Source organism: Chaetodon auriga, chromosome 5 (genome assembly GCF_051107435.1).
Source record: "Chaetodon auriga isolate fChaAug3 chromosome 5, fChaAug3.hap1, whole genome shotgun sequence".
Classification (NCBI taxonomy): domain Eukaryota; kingdom Metazoa; phylum Chordata; class Actinopteri; order Chaetodontiformes; family Chaetodontidae; genus Chaetodon; species Chaetodon auriga.
Genome location: NC_135078.1, coordinates 27144156 through 27165110, shown reverse-complemented (window position 1 = coordinate 27165110; position 20955 = coordinate 27144156). Strand labels below are relative to the sequence as shown.

The window sequence follows — 20955 nt, the reverse complement described above, 5'->3', positions numbered from 1 at the left end:
CCCCCCGCCACCCTCTGCCCCTCATCACTGCCACCTATAGGAGCCCATCTCACTGCAAACTGAGCTGTGTAGCTGATGACACAACATACAGAAACACTTATATGCTTTACGTGTCCATTAACGCCCTCACAACACACAGTATCAATTTAGAATACGCACACACACACACACACACACACTCAAGGACACCTTTTTGGTCGGTGAAAAAACACCAGTCATACAGCATCAGCTGTTGTCTTAACAGCCAGCGTACACTGGTAAACACCACTGATGGATAATCTGCACAAACGCTTGACAGAATCCATGCAAGCACTCTGATCAATACCAGATGACTGCTGTCTACCAATGAGCATTCATATATCCCCACTTCATGAATACAACTTCATTTAGCCTGATGATTTGTCTCAGCTAAAAACTAGCATATCTCCTCGCATGCAGACTCCACAGAAGTGCCTTCTGACATGCATGGCAGTGACAGCTGGAACCAACGTCAACCCCAAAAATCATGTTATGTCACCCAGAGACAATAAACACGCCGCTGCTGCTCCGCCAACCGGAGTTTTCTATTAAAAACACACTGCAGCATGTTTTCAGCTGGGATGAGAAACTCAGACAACATAACAATATGACAGTGAATCCTTACTGCATGCAAATGATGTGCAACGTCCTCTGGCTCTTCTCAGTGCTGTCTAACCTGGATATTCTGCACTCCTGTGCAGAGCAGCTCAAAACGGGCTGATCCATCTCCTCAGAAATGCACGGAGGGTAGGCGGCTACATGTGTGCCATAAGCAGAAGAGCAAATTTCAATTAATCGCAGCTGCCAAGAGTCTCGGACACCAAGACATGTTATGATCCCATCTCATCCCTCCAGCAGCAGCAGCAGCATCACAAGCATCCTGCAGCAGAGGCAGCACAACAATCCCCGGCTCAGAAAAACACACACTCCTTGACAGTGGATGGTACAGTACCTTAGCAGCAGCGGTTATAGGACCGACACAGTGGCAGGTGTTTCCTACTGCGATGGAGGGACGGAAAAGCAGCCAGCAGCAGGACCGGTACGATGGCTACGGCAGCTCTGTAGCATAAAATGGTTCATCAATGCTCGGCAGAAAGAGGCACAGCCAGGCAGCGCAGGGAGAGAGAGAGGGAGAGAGAGGCGGCCAGCGAGCATCACTCAGCTCACACTACCGTGGCTGTGCAGCAGAGCACACACATCAACACGCCCCCTTTCTCTCGCCGTTTCCCTCTCTCACTTTCTCACACACACACACACACACACACACACATGCTTAGTCACACAGACTCAGGCACGCAGGGGTGCAGAGGCAGTGCAGCACTGAGCAGCGCTCCCTCTCCAGGATGTCTTTCGTCTTCTTAATCAGAATTGGTCATTCTGTGTCTTATTCTCAGCAGTCACAGACAATCCTGTCAATAAACCCCTCCAGCCACGTGCTCCACCGTAGCGCCTGCCCACCTAACCGCCGCTGATGAGCAGCAATGATTGAAGCTGGCAAGGTCATGTGAGGTTCTGTGGCGTCCCCCTCAGTCTCTGCTCGCAGTTTTGTTGCAGTGCTCCTCAGCTGTTTTTTGCAAGCTGATACGGGGACTGAGCCTCGCCTCGTCATGGGTCATTATGCCACAGAGGCTCCCCGGAGGCTCAGCCTGACAAACCCTCACTCAGTGAATGGTGGGTCAGACCAATCGGCTATCACAAACAGCAGCAACACCATTACCATCCAATCACAGATCAGGAAATCAAGTGCAGGAGGGTATTAAAGGGGATTATTTGGGCCATCCTGGGTTTTTTTAACTATAGAGAGAGGTGGAGGGGAGCAGCACAGCATGTGCAGCATGGCTGCCCTCTGTGGCTGACGGTGGTGCTGCACTCTGTTGTGGGAAAAGGAGAGAGGAGGAGGAGCAGGGCACAAAACAGATATGCTCTCCTCAGCGTGGATGCCTAGCAACCACAGCAGCTCCTTAACCTCTGTTTCGAGCCGTCCCTCCCCCTCCAGCGGGGCCCTCTCTGCAATCCCAAATGAGAGCTTATATTGCTCAGCGGCTATTTAATACTCAGGGCAGCGCAACATCACACACGGCTGATGTCAAATGTTCCCGCCCATGTCCTCTACCTGGTGTGTAAACACTACAGGGGGAGGCGCTGAGCTCCGACAATGAGCAGGAAGCACACCTGATGTTTTCACTACAACGGCGGCTGCTACGCGCTGCAGCTGAGATCTCCTCCAGGGCCATTAGTAAATTAACTAACACAGCACTAACACAGAACGGCCCGATTAGAAGCATGACCGCAAGCATTACACTCCTCTGATCATTTTGACAAGGAAACTGTGTTCATGAATCTGTATTTAAATGCAGATGTGATGAATGACCTTCAAATGTCTGATCCTTTATTTCTACATCTATTGTATTTTCCCTCCCACGTGCAGACAAAGCTGCACGGGTCAAACGCCGTCGCTGTGTGCTTTTAAAGTTAGGGTCAAGTGGAAAAGACCAAAGATGATGGAACGCTTAAAGAAAATCAGCTGCTAATGCAAAGCTGCAGGTTCACCAGGGAGGGCAGAGCCGTGTAACGTGCCTCAGATAGCTGCTGCTGCTGCTGCTGGTCTGTTAGTTTATTTCATTTTTTAAATAATGAATCAGAGGACGCCTGCCTACCTTAGAATGTTAAAGGGAAGCAAACCTGTTCAGACAGCTGTCAAAGGATGTCAGAAGGCAGTCCAGGAGCTCCGGGCCTGCCTTAACTCAGCTGGCCGAGACACGTCTGGAGGTGTGAACAACTGTTTTGACATCCCCTTTTGTGAAGGGTTCTGCGGATTAACGAAAAACTGCGTGAGGTGCAACAACACGAAGAGCTAAGGCAGCTTATGTGTCGAGAGGCAGCAAACAGGAAGGAGGAGAGAACAGCAGCACAGGAGCTTTATGATGAAACACTGATGCAGTCAGACAAGATTTACACAAGATGTTCATGGTGACCAAACGGCTGGAGGTTAAATTATCATTAATTATTGTTAAATTCACAAAAGTCTGATCACCAAAACCTCAAAATATCTACTCTCAATGATAAATAAGCTGCATTTTACAGCAATATACTTGTTCTTCTTGCCCGTTCCAAAGCATGCATGCTGTCCTCTGTGGCTGCAGACCACAGACACTAAGTTCAGTCCTAATGAAGCTTGTACAGCAGGTCCTGTCCTGCCTCCTGCTGTTTGCCTGCAGAGTGAACCACTCTGATGCTCCACACCAGCATCCACTGAGCACTTGAGCTCCTCTTGTTTCGACATCAAAGTCTGAAAACTTTGGCTCCGCTTTCAAAACAAGCATCCGTGAGCCGATATGACGCACATGCATTTCTCAATGGATTGAGGATTGTTTTAATAAGCAAAAGCTTTATGTAAGAACAAACTTCTGCTCGTCTCTGCAGGGCGTCACACTCTCCTCTCCCATCGTCCTTAGAAGCGAATGACTGCACATGTGGCATTTAATCAAGATGTTCAATGCTGTCAGCACAGTGTGACAACAACAACCTTGATCTACCACTGACTTTCATATGTACCCATAAGAAACTGGAAAATGTTACTGTGATGATGCTCCTCCAGCGTCAGCTCCATGCGCCACAGCATCATTCTAGTCAAAATGTACAATTCTACTTTGCGTCCTCTGGCTATGATAGTCAGTTACTTTGCATCAATACCTGCCCACAACCACAGCAAGACACAGAAAGTACACTTCTGACTGCACGGTAACTAAGCAGCCTCACGTCTTTGTATTCATTCTGGTACAAAGAGGCTCCAACAGGAGCAGCTGCAGCTTAAGTGCTTCATGTCAAATGAAGAAGTGACTCTTGAAACTGAGAAAATGGAGCTGGGAAGCAAATCTGTCACTAATGTTTGTCAGTGATTCTGAACAGTTGCAGATTGAACTTAACGTCTTAAGTTTATCGAAACTGTTTTCTTGAGTTAATGTCACGTTTTCACAACTCAACAGAAGACTTGGAAATTATTATTCATGTAAAGTTCAGTTAGCTAAATTATTGAAGGCAGCCGGGGGTCTAATGTTTGAAGTTGAACCAGCTTAATATCACTGACAGTGTATGCTTCTAAAATCTCATTTCCACAGCTGCAAGCAGGTTCTAACAAAGTCACACACACAATACAAAGACGCACACCGCCCTGTGACAGACTGGCTGTTAATCTGCACGCTGATATAAGAAACTCAGGCTATTTACCAACCCGGCTGCATTCTGCACATCTGGAACATAACTGCATTTCATTCTGTATCATCTGATTTCTGCACTGCAGATGCTTCGCAGCAATTTCAAATCCATTTGAGAACATCCGGTGAGTAGTTCAATGTCACAACCATTACTGTTCAGAAAAATGTGTGTTTCTCCTTCTGCTCATCGTACTCAAAGTGCTTGTTTAGGGGCAGGTATGTACCGTCGTAGACAGATGCAAAACCTTTGTTGACACTGAATATTTTACACTTTACTTAATAAAATGCATATTACATAATGGTATGTTGGGTAATCTCTTCAGAAATAAGCAAATGCCACCACTAATAAAGCATTACGGTATCGTGTTTGTGCAGCAGCTAAATCATGTGCATAAGAGATGAAAACACAATCACTGAGTGCCACATATGGTTGCATTTGTTAATGATGAGCCTTGGTGACAGTAAAGAGCCATGGCTGAGGAGTGCAGGGTGAGGTCAGATTATGGCTGCAGGCATCAACAAGTGCTGATCCCGCTCGTGTTCAGACGCAGCTGAATCAAAGCTTATTCATGGAAAGCTTTACAAACGACACGCCGCGCTCACCTTATCTGCGCCCCTCATCCGGTTGTTCTTCTTTGCTGAGGCTAACCTTTGTCTCTGGCTCCACACTACTTCCCTCTGAGGTTGTTTCAGGAGTTTCTCCACCTTGCAAGTCTTCTGACAACCCATTGTCCCCTGACACAGGCAGTAAAGACAGATAACAAGTTAAGCCACGCATCAATCACATCTCAGTGATACATTTCCTGTTTGTTGCGAGCAGTAACCTACCATGACAGAACGGTTTGCATGCTTCCCCAAACGCTTGTCATGGTCAGCAGTGCCGGGTGATGTCATAGCTCCAGCATGCTCAGATTATAAATATCTGTATTCAGCAGAGTTACATAATAATGGATGTTGGATTATTGTCAGTACAGACAGACAGAAAAGACGGCCAGCTGCCACAGGAAACGCAGAAAACTATAAAACCGCCTAAAATTACATGTTGGTGATTTAAAAAAGAAGCTGCAGGTAAAAAGTGTTTGGATGTCTAAAGGTAATGTTTATTCTTAAAGCATTTTATTTTGTACATGGAATTAAGAGGATTACTGTGTCATGTATGTGGGAAATTAAAGTTTTAACTGTAGAAATCGTGAAAAATTTAGGTTTTATTTTGCTTTGTTGAATCTACAAGTTTTCCAAATGCAAAGCTAAATAAAAACCACAGTATTTAAAGGCAGGAAGACTTTTAGATACTTCATATTATTGCACTAGAGCTCACAATTCAAGTTTTCATTGATCTTAATAATGTGACTCACAGTAGCTGTGGGCTATAATGTTTAAGTATAGCTAATAATACTTTACTAAACCCACTATATTTGCTTAATATTTTATGTCCACCCACCTCTGATGCAGGATAAGCTGGGCTCCAGCAGAAACAAGGGTGCAGTGAAAGCGTCAAGCGGTCCGGTCATCAATGATGGCTCAGGATCCGCTGGGTCGTCCAGGCCAGCGTGCTCCAAAACAAGCACAGAAGAGACTCTGAGCTGTTAGATTTTCCTTCCCTGTCAGCTCCAATTCCTGTTAGACCAAGCACTCTATTGTAGTATGCAGTTCACTGTTATCATTTTAAGAGCAGGGACTTATCTCATACAGTGCACACAGTAACAGAAATATCTTTCGGCTGCCTTCAAATGCGATGAGTCGCTTCTACACAGGCCAAGTAATGTGACGCCTCCTGCATCTGAGGTCCACTGTTTCCCTCTCATTGGTCGGATAAATATTTGGTGCCTTTTTAGTCATTCCAGTCCTCTGTATTTTGTTATGCAAGAGTCTCGGCAGTTTTTAGTATATGAAGGCCTAGAAGGTTACCTCCACGGGGGCTACATGAGGAGTTCACACAGCTAGCTCTAATTTAACAAGGCTGTAACAGGGTTTGTACAGTGGAAGATTCCACTTGCCAAATATCCAGGAGTGAAGTGTGATCACAAGATTTCCACGTGAACGTTAGATTAATATCAGTGCATACTCTGCTCAGTGCACCAATAAATGAGGACATTTTTACAATCCTTTGCTTGTTGTTTCTGATATTACATTTAAATTTGAGTAAATAAATCAGCAAATAAGTCAAAAATAAATATAGAGAGTGTTAACATGTTAGAATGTCCTTAAACTTTGATAATTCCAGTGTAGATGTCCTTGATCCCATCACAGATCTGGTGTCAGCTCAACATATCCTGGTCTCTACAGGATGAGGGAAGCGGCAAAATGACCCTTTAATCTTAAGGATAATGTCTAATATCAGAGGACTCACTCGGGCTAATTAGGAGGTAATGATGGGATGTTTCATTATTAATTGCCTATTAAATTCGGGTGTGTTCGCTTCCTCGCTTTTAGCTGAAGACCATCTGTGGTTAAAAGGTTGTATCGCTCATGTCCACATTAAATAAAAGTAGTCTGTCTTTTACTTCGTCACACAGTACGCATGAGAAGGGACTACTTAAATACTTAATACACTCGCAAAGACACACAAAGGTTACCTGGAATCAGGGGCGGATTCAGGATTTTTCTAGATCAGGGGCCATACAGGGGCCAAGAATATGTCCAACATCCATGCAGATTTCCTCAAGACACACATCATTGAATATATTTTGCAAACTGAGATTTGTTCAAGTACACTGAACTTCCAAAAAAGCAAAGCAATATTTATATTTATTGCATTTACTAGTCCAGAAAAAATAGTCTAAAATGCGTATTGGAGGCATTCCCAAAGTAAATTAATAGCTGTTCATGAACCATTTACCATTTTTACAATCTAACCTTCGGCCTTCTATATTCATATTTAAGGTATCTATACCTATATTTTGTCTATATATCTTTTTTTATAATGAGACTATTTACTATATTTATCGCTTCACATTGTGTGAAATATCCCTATTTGTGTCTGAAGATCAGCTCATTAGCTATTCGAAGGGTGAGTCATCAGTAAAGTCCGCTGTGATTGGCTCAATCATCACACTGAGACTCCACAGAATAATTAGAGCCAAGATGGCGCCCATCGGCGTCCGTTTCCGGAAGTTGTAACACGGGAAACACGGAAAACAAGCGGAAGAAGGGCACATAAACTGCTAATTTCAAAGGAGAAAACTTTTTCTGTGGATTATTACCATGTTTTGGACTAAATATCTTTACTGCAGTGGATCGTCTGGACCTTTGTCGATGTTACCGGCTCGTTTTTGGTGGACTGTTATTGATCTGTGGATCACCCAGAGACCTAGCCGGTGAGTTGCCTCTATGTTGTGTTTAAAAATGGTTGTTTATCTGATGTTAGAATTACTGTGCCTCCTGTTGTGATTGTGTCTTGAAATAGTTTGCATCAATCGATTTACAACAATCTTCGCTTTCTAGCGGTGTATAATATGAATATGAACGTGAACGTGGACGCGGCGTTTGTGTCAATCGGCGGAAAGAAAAATAAACAAGAAAAAATCCAACCCACAGGCAGTTTTCAGTTTTAGCTAACTAATGATTTAGTCGCATGTTGCTACCAAATATTCTACAACTCTAAAACGCTCTTTTAACACGAACTAATGTGAGAAACGTAACTTACCATGAGGCTTCTGTGAGCGAAACGTTTGCTTCAGCTCCAGTCTCATGCTGCGTTCAAGTCACATCCGAATTACTACCACCACTCGTAAAAAAGATCGCCATTTACATCCAAGCTGCATTCAAGTCGCAAACGTAATAATCTTTTTCCATTATAATCTTCCCTCTCACGTGACATAATGTAGTGACTGTTGTTTGTTGTGCCAGGGTTTGTGACTTCTACTCATCTGTAAAGAGTCAAGTCATGAGGAAATGACCAATCAGATTTCAGCTAGGGTGCACCTGTGGCCCCTCCCCTGATATTGTTCATGTCTGGAATAGTGTGTACAGGATGTAGCATTAAACCCATTAGCATTAGCACAGCATATCCACATACTGCTCTTTCTCAGTTCAGGGTCAGCACGGTTCTCTGGTTTACTGATCTCAGATCAGCATTGGCAAGAGCTGCACAGCTCTGTGCTGTGTTAATGTTAGCTGCTAGCGCCAACTGAAAGCCATATTCTGACAGAGGAAAAAGAAAAAAGTGAAGCGATGTATTCTGTGTCTCATCTGAATTTCCTGCCGTAGTTTGAGTCATTATTTTGCTGTGAACAGCCATGAAGGCACAGCTGAGGTAGGACAACTGAGCCCCAGCAGACCTGGGATCAGCAGACCAGGGAATGACCATGAATGCATCCAAATGTTACAGTGTAAAAGCTTTTTTTTTTTTTTTTTTTTTTTTTTCATAAAAGGTCTAAAAAAAGGCAAATGTATAGATAATAGTATAAATGATAACTTTAACTGTAACTATAACATAACTAGTGAATATACTTAATTTTTGTAAGCTAAATTGGTCATATAATAGGTTACAGCACTTAGCAAACAAGCTAGCCAGCCCTGAGAAGTATATGGGAAAATACGAGTGGCAGTTTTGTTTGTGTGCTGCACATGCTCGCCTCCAGCCAATGGCACTTATCTGCAGGTGGAGGTAAAAAAAAATGCAGCAGTGCCATAAATGAGGGAGGTATGCTTAGGAACTGGGGGCTAATGAAGGCTCAGAAGTGCCTGGTTGGCTTGAATTGTTGTATGTTGCTACTGTTATGTTTAAGACCATAGCCTGGGACACAGAAGTAGAACCCAGACTTGGAGAACATGTAGAAGTTCAATCAAAGGCAGGTTGTTTGTTAGTGGAATCTTCCGAAAAACACAAATGAGGATCAGGGAGGTATGGGACAACAGACCTGAAGCAGAGGTAAAATAGGATTATCCAGGTTCAAAGACAACACGAGGAAATTGCAGAGAACAAGGAGATTGATCTGGGAAAGAGTAGAGTGAAAGGATTATGTACTGCAGGCTACAGGTGTAGCTTCTGAGTGGATTGGCAGCAGGTGCACAGGTGAGACGGCAGGAGGAAGAAACTAGGTCGCTACGCCCTGATGATTGAAACACACACAGAGAGAGAAACAGCACACGGTGGAGAGAAAAACAGCAGAAATAGTTGGGATGAGGGAGGAAGACCTGAACAGCTGACTTATTTTTTGATTGATTGAGGGATTTTGGCGTACATCAGGACTTGATAGTTAAAGGATTTGGTATTGTGGGGAATATCAGTAAAGAACAACATTCTTACACTGTTCCAACAAGCTCTGACAGGATGACCAGGAGGCAGACACACGTTGACAGCAGCAGCATGGAGTTTAGTGAGGAAGAGGAGGTGATGAGAGGAGGGAGAGTCAGAGGGAGGAAAAGGACACAGCTAGCTCAGGTGGAACGGAGAGGGTGAGGAGAGGACCTGAAGGCAGGATTGCTTAATGTAGTGGTAAGATTCAAGGGAGAGGGGGGCGTGAAGGAAGTCGTTGCCCTAAAGCTAAGGAAAATCATTAGAGGGCAAGTTGGAAAAGTGAAATATGCAACTTTTGCTGGATGGAAACTTGCAAATATGATGTAATACTGAAGTGCAGATGGAGAAGGCAAAGATTAGTGCTGGAGCAGAGGTTCAGCAGTCAATCCTCAGAGTACCTCTGAGTGTTAATACGAAGGAACTGGTGGAGAACTCGAGGGCACGGTTGAAAGGGGGGAGTCAAGAAAAAGGAGACTAAAACCGTTTTTGTAGAGTTTGAGACAAATATATCTTGGATTTGTGAAATACAGTGTTAGACGGTGCATACTGAAGCAAAGAGGAAAGAGACGGTGTGCCAGCTGTGGAACATGGATGTGGTCAGTGTGGAACAAGCTTTAGGAAACAGAAGGAGAGGACAGAAATAATGTTATGTGGAGATTTTAATGAGCTTTGCACATTGTGGAGGCTGAGAGAACATAATAATCACCAGGTAACAGAAGATTTGTTAGATGAAAATAATTTAGTGTGTTTGAAGGATGCAGGACAGATATTAGTACCTGGCAGGAGTCTTTGCTTGATCCTCGAATAATATTGCACCATTTTGTGACTGGAAGGCGTTCAAAGAAGAAACCAGAGATTAACCATCATCCAGTCTTGTGCAAAGTAAATATTTCAACATCAGTGAGTGCAGACGGCTGTTGGCTGGATATTTGAGAAGGGGAGAAACTTCAGAATGAGAGTCATAGATACAGATAATAGATAAGACAAGGTGTAACATCAGATACATCAAAATAAAGATGGTGGGATGATCAGAGTAACGTAGCAGAGAGAAACTAGAGAAAAGATCGTTTCCACACGTGATTCAGTCCAGGCAAGCTTAGGCAGCTCTAAGGAGGACAATAAGACGGGAAAATAGGATTTACAGGAGAAAGTACTGCGACCCAGTAGGCAACAGTATTCGGAGAGGTGTGAGGATGATTAAAACGATGGGAGGGGGCAGGAGGGACAGATGGAAGTGAAGCAGCAGTAACCAGTAAGGAAAAGGTCGAGTTAATACGGTAACTTCTTTTGTTATTCCAATAATTTGTCTGAGGTGGGAAGAGGAGACCAAATCTGGAAATATGGAGGCGCTGAGGAGAGACAAAACGTCCCATTTAACAGTGAAGAATTAAAGAGGGCGATGGGAAGACCACACCAGGGAAAGATGAGATATGTTGCATCACAGAGGAACTGAAGGTTAATCTGGGAAGAAGGAAGAATCCCAGCGAGCTGGAAGGAAGCGATAATTATTCTGATAAGGAAACCTGGGAAAGATGCCTGTAAGCTGGCCTGACATCTCATGTCTGTGAACGGGTGGAACGGATGGTAAATAACAGCCTAATGTCCTTCTTGGGGAAGAGAATTATGGCGGCTACAAGCTAAAGTGGATTGAGGAGAGGAAGGCACACTATGGATCCAATGCCTGGAGGAAGAGATAAGAAAAGCTCGAGTAAATAAAGAGACGGGGCAGCAGTGCTTTTTGATGCTGAGAGGTCATGTGGCGTATGTGAGAGAGAGAGAGAGAGAGAGAGAGAGAGAGAGAGAGAGAGAGAGAGAGAGAGAGAGAGAGAGAGAGCTGACCAAATTCTACTTAATGAGAGAAGGAGGCAAAGTTCTCCACAGGGTTCACGACTCTCTAAGTGGAAGAACTAGTCGGGTCAAACTGTCAACTAACATGTTGTAGAAAGAGGAACACTCGGGTATATATACTGTATATATATATATATATATATATATATATATATATATATATTAATAGATATTAAAATATTCATGTTTAGATCTGAAACTGCTGATTAACCACAGCAACAAAAGCACTGATTTAATGAGTGAAGATTACAGTTTTAGCTTCTCACTTTAACTGATGGATCAAACTCCCACTGACACTGACTCCCAGTCACCAGGTGGAAATTAGCCAAAGAACATGTGAGATGTAGGTGGCAGCAGGTGGATGAATGGATGGATGGATGGATGCACAGATAAAGTCCTTTTTTCATCCCCTGAGCAAACTGCAGTGTTGTAGCAGCACTTCACATGTCACAAACACACCTAGCTTGCACTAAGCTGACATGAGGTAGGTAAGAAAAAAACACTATTTTAAAAATATATGTACAAGCACATAAAAACTTCTATACTAGGTAAATTAAAAATGAAATCAAAAATACAAATAGAATAAAAATAGATTTAGAATTGAGGTAAGTCAGAGCTCTCACGGTGCAAATTTAAGCTGAATGCAAAGTCTCCTCTGCTTGCACAGTAGTCACGAGTGTCTGTGGAGAAAAATAGATCAGCGGTGTTCGGATAACACAACAGAAGGACGACATCTTCACCCAAAATAAAGTGGGAAGCAGAGGGGGAACAAACAGGGAAGAGCAGATAACAGTAAACAGACAGTGCCAGTACAGTGTTCATCAAAACATCCTGCAGGTCGCTGCCATCAGTCATGAAGAGGAGACAGTGGATATTCTAACATAGAGAAGAAACCAGCGATGATCACAGAGTATTGGAGAACAGAGAGGCCATGGAGTAATCACATGACTTTAAGACATGGACACTGAGGAAGAGAAGAATGTCGATGCAGGGTTCAATGCAAGCAGCCTGCCAGCTATCACAGTTAGCATGCTCTCAGACGTACGCTAACGAAGGGCACCATCACAGTATTATTAAAACTAAAAAGACACTTATTAAAATAAACGACCCTCTGCATCTCTCAGAATGTCGTTTCTACACATTTGTTCTCATTTACAGGAGCTTCAGCAGCTACAGCTTCACCACAGAAATGACTCATCCAAACAAAAGTGCTGCGTCCAAGTTTAATCACACGTCATCGTATCAGTGGACCTGACACTGGATGTCCCGCTCGGTGACCTGGAAACACCCCCGCATACACGTTTTAAGGACATTCGCTGGCATTTCACTGGAAGTGCACCTCTGAAGTTCCCTCTGACCTCGTTCAGAGAGAGAAAAGAAGATGCCCTCAAGGGACCGGCTTCCACTTTCTTCACTAATCTCGTTTGGCTGATTACACGGAAGTCAAGCGCTTTGTGCAAAGTGCTCATTAGTCCTGCAGTAAACAGCACCCTCAGTTTCTTTCTGTTTCCCTGTAAACAAACCGAGCCCCCAAATCTTCACCAGAACTACCAGAGCGGAGAAAGAACTTCAACCGCAGAGAAATCTGCTAAATTCACCTTCATCACCTTCAACATCAGAGGAAATAAACAAACAATGCATTCTTTACTTTTTAATGACGAGGCTTAATTATTCTGTTTCAGTATAAAATACAAGATATAACTTACAAACAAAAAAAAAGAATCACATTTATCAAAAGGGAAACGCGTGCTCATGAAAGTCAGTCATCACACACGGCGACCGAGACAAATCCAACTCAATAAGTCACGCTTTCATATTCAGTATTCAACAAGGCACTTTCTAAGAGGTTAAGGTTCAGAGTTGTTAAAAGAAGTGATGAGTTTCTTCTCAATGATCCTCTGACTGAGACACAGTTGACTGATTTACAGTAAACATCATTTTTTACAGTGTTCTACTGGAAAAGGACTCCTGAGCTGCAGCAGTTTTACATTCAGTTCACATGAAATACAGTAAATATACAAAAGGACAAGAACACGAGGAGCATGCATTTCACATGTAAACACAAATTATACAGTATACAGAGAATTACAACAGACACAATATATTAAGAATATTAAATCAGTAGTTTTGGGGAAAAAAACACTTATTTGCTCTCCTGGCAGGAGTTCAATGAGGAGACAGACGGCTCTCATGTCTGTATGATGAATATGAAGCTGGTTAGCTTAGCTTAGCTTAGCACAAAGACAGCAAGCCTGGCTCTGTGCAACCAAACCATCCTGCCCCATGATATCTTGTTTGTTTAACACACACACAGTCACCTCAGAATGACAACCAGACTCCAGGAAGTCACTAACCCACTGCTAAACCTTCACGCTAAGCTAACCGGCTGCTAGTGATAGCATGTTTAGTGCACAGACATGAGAGCGGCATCAATCTTCTTCTCTAACTATCAGCAAGAAGGCCAATAAGCTGATTTCCCAAAATGTCAGAGTATTCCTTTAAAGCAGGGTCGCCCAAAGTGGGACCCCGGGGCCAAACGTGGCCCGCCATAAGTTCGATCTGGCCCACCACATGTCTCTAAACAAAAAGTCAATATTTATTACATGAAATATATAAATTTCTGCTCATGCTGTTTTATTTATTGTGAGGTAAAAATGCTTTTTTAAATGTGCACGATCCCTGATTGTTAATTATTTTTCTTAGTATGAGCACCATGTGACACTTTGCACAGGAAGTCAGTCAATTAAGTCTTAACAATACAACACAACAGGTGTTTGCTTGCGGCCCCTGGCCCACCATGAAGTTTCAGCTTTGGCCCTCCAGGGGAAAGGTCTGGGCACCCCTGCTTTAAAGTCATTAGACCAAGAAAAGCGACAGTCAGTGTGAAAAGACGGCAGAAGGGACACCAGTGTGTGAATGTGATGCGCTGTCAGTTCGTTATATCACCGTTCATCCCAGCTGTGCAGAGAACAGCGATCCATGAGGTCTGATGGTACGGGTGCAAAGTGGATCACACCGGTTAGACGTCACCGTGGTCAAGAGATCGACTCTGAGTTATTTTGACCACGACAGGAGCTGACGGCTGTGAGGCTGCGAGGCTGTGAAGCATGAAACCCATCACTCAAAGACTCCGACGATTATGATGAGTAAGAGGAGGAAAGCTGCAGCCCCACACATGGCGAGGCAGACGAGTCTCTGTGGAGAAGAGAAGAACTGCCATTCAGCGGCTGCAGGAAAGAGTGAATCCGTGGATATGTAGATGACCGGATGGGCGAGTGTTGTGTTTAAGGACTGGGAGCTGAGGCGGTACCTCACAGCAGCTCTCACACAGGAGGTTTGGTTAGTCCGACAGACAGGCCAACAATTAGTGCAATGACAGCAAGCAGGATCAACAGAGCAAAGGCGAGGATGATGTATTTCTGCCGAGTGGAGAAGATGTTGTTATGGTGGTTTTAAGAGGTCACGTGACTGAATTTGATAGCTTCTGTAATTGACATTTGCAGATGTTTTGCAAGGCACCATTAGACAGGAACACATACCCTCCGGGATTTCTTCTGGTATCTCACGGCTTTCTTGGTCTCTTCCTTTGCACTACAAATGTATTCGGCTGCGTTGGAGACGTTCTTCTCGATGTTGTCAACCATTTCTCCCTGTTGATGAAAGCGTTTTAATGCTGGTTTTTGTCTGGCGGTATTTAAGAAACAGTGGGTACTATCGTAGACTAGATTCAACTGGTTTCTTATTGAAAACTTTGAAACTTTCCAGTTAAATTTAGCTCTTACCTGAGTTTCCACCAGCATTGCCATGTCCATGAACATGGCGTGCAGCTCTCTGATGCTCGACTCCAGGCGCATGATGTCCTGGTGTCGTGACTCTATCTCATTTAGAGCCTGACGTGTGATCTGGGAGTCAGAGATGATCTGAGGGAGAAAGATGGCGAGACAAGGTGAAATAATTCATCCACACTGATCAGTAAGCAAAGGTTCCACCCCACCCCAAACGACGTACTGCTCCTCCACCACTAGATGGCAGTAATGGCCTTTGAGGCAGTGAAGGCTGAGAAAACTTACATCAGATGTGAAGATTGATGGATTTCCACTTTCTAGCATGTTCTCGAGTTCTTCGTCGGTGGTCAGTCTTCCAGCTGAAACAATAAATAGCAGCCATTGATTGATCATTTAATGACTAAAACCACTGATGGGGGTGAAAACGTGGCCTGAGCTCCTGAGTCAGACTGGATCCTAGATCTAAAGACGCCCCATCAGGCCGAACGCCCAGAACCCGGCTCAGAGACGTGATGTGGACGACCGGCAGACTGAGCTCTGCTGGTTCATTATTGATAAGAAGACTTTTTATGTCTTATGATTAGATTTGACTATAAACTTGTTTAAACTAATTAGGGACTTTTGTGGCATGCAATAACAATGAAAACGTGACTTTTCATAGACAAAAGTCCCACATGTCGAGAATGAAAACAACAGATGTCTGAGCTCAGGCCTGCTACAGTATATACTGCTGTGTGTTTAATCCCAGGATAATACATTTGTCTGTTGAGTATAAAGCCCGCTGTGTGAGGAGAGGAAGCCTCACTGAAGCTCCATCGATTGAGCTGACAGAAAAATAAAGTCTGTGTTATCCACGCTGGGGACAACGCTACGAGCACAATGCTCACTGCTGAGATGTGTGCCGTATTTTTTAGTGAAACAACAAATCGAGGCTTCTTTCCAAATGTGAAAATCTGATTATGTGTTTGACTAACACACACTGAGGGTGACGACAGGAGCTCACTCTTTTATTTACAACCGCGTGATTCGTGGTTTTGTGCTTAAATGTTGATAACAGGCTGTGATTAAACCACAAATGTCTGTTGTGAACATTGTGCATTTGTCAGTGGACTGCTCATTTAGATAATTTCATGTTTAATTGAAGCCACTTCCTGCTGTGGCTTTCAGCTTATTCATGGTTGAGGGCTGTACTTGTGACTAAGATTAGAAGTGTCTGAGGAACAAAGGAACCCTGCAGCCCTCATTGAGAAACAGCTGCTGAATCTCTATAAACAGAAAGCTTTCTTTTCCTGAAGCCATGCCTCCCGTTGTACAACACCCTCCCTGGAGAGACGATCTCTGTGCAGGTGCTTACTCTGTGTCACACACACCTTTTGAAACTCCCCAGAGAGACGGATCCAAACACAGCAAAACACTCCTCCGTTACAACTCATCAATACGCATCAAGAAAGAGAGTTTAGCTTCTGAGCGATGGAACCGAACGCCGTGTCGAATCCACGGCTGAGGTTCGTGCGGCCGCGTCAGAGACAGGTGAACTACTGTTACACGGCCCTCTGCCCGTGTCCCAGGCAACACAAACACAGCGAGCCGTCTCCAGTATCAGCCTCTTCCGTCTGCAGCGTGGAGAACTGGAGCTTCTCATTAACGCCGGCCGCAGGGACTGTGGGAGACGGTCCTATTTTTCGCCTTTCGCTATTGTCTCATGTTACTTGTGTGTGCAGAATACAATGCACCTGACACACACCTTCTCTCACGTTTGTTTGCCGCTGTAATTCAGAGGAAAATATCAAGTTGTCAGCTCGCGAAGACCAACGTATTTAACACAAGCTGAAACTAACAAGTATGAATGCTGACTGGCTTATTTACACTGTAGACTGCATGTTAAATCTCACATTGACTTAAAGTAGATTCTGCTGTAGATGGAATAGATCATGTTAGCGCTGGACTCCACACTTACAGCATGTTTTTATTCACTCTGGCTTGTCGGTGCCTGACCTCTGTATCTTTATATAGCTGGTCGGTGCTCTGTTATACAGCATGCATCCTATTGTTTGATCAAACTGGCAACTATGACTCATTGAAGTTCCATCAAAGCTCTCAAAGGAGAAGCAGGTCTCACGGCCTCGAGCTGTGGACCTATTAGAATACTCCTCATGCTGCATAAGAGGATAATCTTCAACCAAATGCTAAGTTATTGTAGTGGAAATGGACATACAGTCTGTCTGTTCTCTCCCCTGATGTAGCTGCTTTGTGGAAGCTAATGGGGATCTGAATAAAGAATAAAACTCACAAAACACTGAAAGTCTAGTGTTTAGATCAACGTTAAGAGAGCCTTGACATCTTCTAGAAAGCTCTGTTACCCTGCTGCTGCTGTCTGTTTATCGGGATAGTGTCCATGGAAGCAGAGAGGAAACTGGTGCGGTCTGTTTCCTGGATCCTGTCCTCACACAGCTTCGGGTTTTATTCGTCCAATGTTTATCTGAAGATCTTTCATAAGTCTTGTACGGGCCAAAAATATTCAAGCTTTTGATGTATTTCACAAAAAGGAGTATTTCATGTTCGTATTAGCCAATGACATTATTATTTTAAAGCCTCAAAAGCTATAAATGGAGCTGTGGTTTCCTGGACTCATGAGGGTCCAGGGGTCCATTATTTGTCACCTACTTATCTCCAGCTGTCTCTGGATCCTTCCTTTGCTTCTTTCCCGAAAGGACACTTGAGTCTCGTTGTACTGGGTCATGACCTCCACAAACTTCCTGGACAGCACCGAGTGCTGAGGACAGGAGGGAACACAAGGACAGACGCTGAGAATGTGGACGTTTCAGACTGCAGATGGACTTAATGCCCCATTGGACTGCTCTGTATGAGACACTGGACTTACATGGTCGGAATTAAAAGTACTTTTTAACGGGTAAAGAAATGTTAGTGTACAAAACTCAGATAGTACATGTGCTGGGTAGAGTTTGGTATTAAATACATGGATGAATCATTTTACCTTGTTTGTCTATAACCTATAAATGTACAGAAAAGCGTCACCCGTCCTCCCCTGATGTTTGTGTACAGATGTCTGATGGGTGCTGATGATCTTGCGGTGGCAGGATAGGGTGTAAAATGTGAGCCGTTTGTTTCCTGACCTGTGTTTTCTGGATCCTGAAGTCCACAGAGGATCTGTTGGCCACATCGTCTCTGGGCATGCTTTGCTCCATGGCTTCAGAGGGAGAGTCACGACACAGCGTTACACAACATCAGCATCTGCATGGTGTCGTCAGTAAGTGTCTAAGTGTGACAATCAGGTCGCATTGGACTCACATTTCAGTTTAGTTCGCACCACATTGGCGTTCCCTTTGATATCGTTGGTCAGCGCATCCAGTTGATCCTTTGTTCCTTCACACAAACACAAAGAGGAAACACGTCGGACTTGGTTTAACAATGTGGTTCAGCTAATCTCTGTGCCTGCCCCTCGTGTAAATATTGGATTTACTCTGATTTCACCTTGTAGCTTGGCAACAACCCTGTGATACTGCAGAGGTCACACAGCACACAGTGCAAACCCTTTGTGAGCATTTCCACCTCATGGATCTTAAAACACACTGAACTCAATCAGTGATGATGCCATGGCACGGTGAACTGGCCCTTTGTCCTGCAGGGTCCTCGGGCTCGGCCCACGCGCTGAACAAAGCCAGGAACTGAGAGCATCTTTAACTCGTTAGAAATACTTTGAAACTGTCTGCTTTGTAAGGGGGAATTTACATTATGCACTGCCAGCAAACATCTGCAAATGTTTGAATCCCTGACTGTTCAGAGGCTCCTGACGGAGCGAGTCAGAGCCCACGTTACAATGCTTTGTGAGTTTGGGGCAAAACGGAGCCGTTTCCTTCACAGGTTTCCGGCCAGGAAGCCCTTCATTTACAATGAGGAGGAAAATGTAACAAAGGAAGTGAGACAGCTGTTGAATTTTCACTGTCAAAGCCTCAAAGTCAAACTCCTGCCAAGCAGTTATCAGGACGCCCGAATGCACAAATTAACCCCTGAAAACGACAAACACTGTCAGTGTCTCCATCCTCTCTTTCTCACACAGACACACACTTACTGTCGTCGGGGTTGGGTGCAGACAGGATCATGCTGTGCATCTTCCTCACCTCTTCCACCTGGTAGGAGATCTTATCAATGAGTCCTCGAACTTCCTCCACCTAAATCAACCAATAACACATCAGTGTCTTGAACCATCCCGGTCCCCAAACCTGTGCCCACGCTGGAAGCTGCAGCGACACCCACCCTCCTGAAAAAGCTCTCCATGAAGCCGTCTCCTTCCACTGTGACTGCAGCATCCTCCTCTGCTTGTGTCCTGCTCTGTAAGGATCAAACATGGGTATGAGTGACTGCAGCCAGAATGCTTTTTATAAATAAATAAATAAATAAATAAATAAATAAATAAAAATCTCTGAGGTGTAAACACTCAAAGCAAGACACAGTCACACTTTATCTTAAGGTGCACATAAACACCATAAAGTAGCTGCTCATTGGCATGTATATTAGCAGGTCTTAGGTCTTTATTTGTCAGGATAAAGCACTTATTAAAGCCTTTCTGGCATGCACAACAACTTCTTTGCTCACTATCAGTAAGCAGTGATTAAGAGTTTATTGAGGGAAAACTCTCTGTTAATGTCCTTGTAGCTTTAGAATAAAGTCATGCAGAAAAAGGCATTAATAGGTGTTTTAAAATGACCGATAAAGAGCCAACATGCTGCTGATATGCATGCTAATGAGCAGCTACAGGTGAACATGAGCGCCTTAATGTAAAGTGTAAAGAAGACACTCACAGCAGTCAGTTCAGAGAGTCGGTCCTTCATCACACCGATCAGCTCGTCTCCTGCCCGGATGGTTGTATCACAGCCTCCGCCGGCTCATCCTGTCCGTGTCCCTGTGTGGAGGAACACTGAGCCGCCTCACTGTGGACCGAGGCCGAGCTGAGAGCGCAGAGGCACCGCCGGCCTACATCAGCACCCAGAGAGAGGGAGAGAGCACCGAGAAGTTTGGATTCTGTCAAACCGGCGTCTGAAATTCAGTTTTATAAAGTAAAAACTCTGCAGGATTAAAGTCTGATGTTGCTTCTGGTTTACTCTGTGTCGAAATTTCCCACCGCACCCGCGTGAAGATCCGTAACTGATCCACAGTGTGCCTTTCCCCGGGATACGCCTTTCTCCCACCTCCCTCTCCTCTCTCTCTCTCTCTCTCTCTCTCTCTCTCTCTCTCTCTCTCTCTCGTCAAACGAGTCCACCCTCAATTAAATTTGACCTCTTATAATAAACAAAGTGAATGAATGTGATCCAGTTGTATTTTTGGAGGAGTCGTGACGTTAAAAGCTGTTTCACAGCATCAGTGTGACCCAGAACATGACTCTGTGACCGCGCTGACTTCTTTCTCCTCAGATGATGAGTTTTACTTTGACAGTGAACACACCACCATGCGGTTACATGAGAAGCCTTCATGAAAAATAGATCAGCGCGGCTGGGTGGTCACTAAGCTGATGGCGGTGTGGCCACACGGTGGCGCTGTTTACCTGGATATGGGTGAAGGTCGACCTTGACAGCCTGTGACGGGACCAGCAGCGCTCACCTGTAGGTATCCTCCGAACGGTCAGAGGAAGGAGCACCAGAGAAGCTTTGACCCACTTCTCATTGAACACATTTAAGATTGTTAAGATTTTCCCGCATGAACCTACAGAGTGAAGATTACTGTGTGAGCTTTGAGCCTTTGAAATGGAATTCATCAAACTCATCAAGTCTCTCATAAAGAGTTATAATTAGTGATTGGGACGCTGGAACTGATCGATTCTGCCTTGGTGTAA

General features: G+C 44.2%; 2 protein-coding genes across 26 annotated transcripts in view; both read right to left on the bottom strand.

Moving 5' to 3' along the window:
* Positions 1 to 5774, bottom strand: part of rimbp2b (RIMS binding protein 2b) — a 76119-nt gene extending 70345 nt beyond the window's left edge. For all 24 annotated transcript variants that reach the window (XM_076729987.1, XM_076729976.1, XM_076729979.1 and 21 more), the window contains exons 1-3: positions 5674 to 5774; positions 5061 to 5154; positions 4836 to 4967 (exon numbers count right to left, since the gene is read on the bottom strand). In XM_076729987.1, the coding sequence (XP_076586102.1) occupies positions 4836 to 4967; positions 5061 to 5126 (198 nt within the window). In that variant the 5' untranslated portion in view covers positions 5127 to 5154; positions 5674 to 5774. The remainder of the gene's footprint in view (positions 1 to 4835; positions 4968 to 5060; positions 5155 to 5673) is intronic.
* Positions 5775 to 12975: 7201 nt separating this feature from the next.
* Positions 12976 to 20291, bottom strand: stx2b (syntaxin 2b). Of its 2 annotated transcripts, none has more exons than XM_076731874.1 (10): positions 19928 to 20291; positions 19383 to 19457; positions 19198 to 19297; positions 18417 to 18491; positions 18242 to 18315; positions 17772 to 17880; positions 15393 to 15466; positions 15105 to 15242; positions 14862 to 14972; positions 12976 to 14517 (listed from the first exon to the last, which is right to left on the bottom strand). In XM_076731874.1, the coding sequence occupies exons 1-10, from the start codon at positions 19955 to 19957 to the stop codon at positions 14440 to 14442; spliced, it is 864 nt and encodes a 287-aa protein (XP_076587989.1). In that variant the 5' UTR covers positions 19958 to 20291; the 3' UTR covers positions 12976 to 14439. The 2 variants fall into 2 exon arrangements, with proteins under 2 accessions (XP_076587989.1, XP_076587988.1); XM_076731873.1 differs by lacking the exon at positions 12976 to 14517 and adding an exon at positions 14558 to 14741 and having other exon boundaries at positions 19928 to 20052.
* Between the last annotated feature and the right edge of the window lie 664 nt (positions 20292 to 20955).

Bases quoted from the DNA above. Each gene is read 5' to 3' on its own strand.
- stx2b (XM_076731873.1), bottom strand. From the start codon at position 19,957: ATGAAGGACCGACTCTCTGAACTGACTGCT. The intron at 17,881-18,241 runs GTCAGGAAACAA...TCCTGTCCTCAG, and splicing joins TCAGGATCCAGAAAACACAG to CACTCGGTGCTGTCCAGGAA. The intron at 15,467-17,771 runs GTAGGTGACAAA...TTATTGTTTCAG, and splicing joins CCAGAGACAGCTGGAGATAA to CTGGAAGACTGACCACCGAC.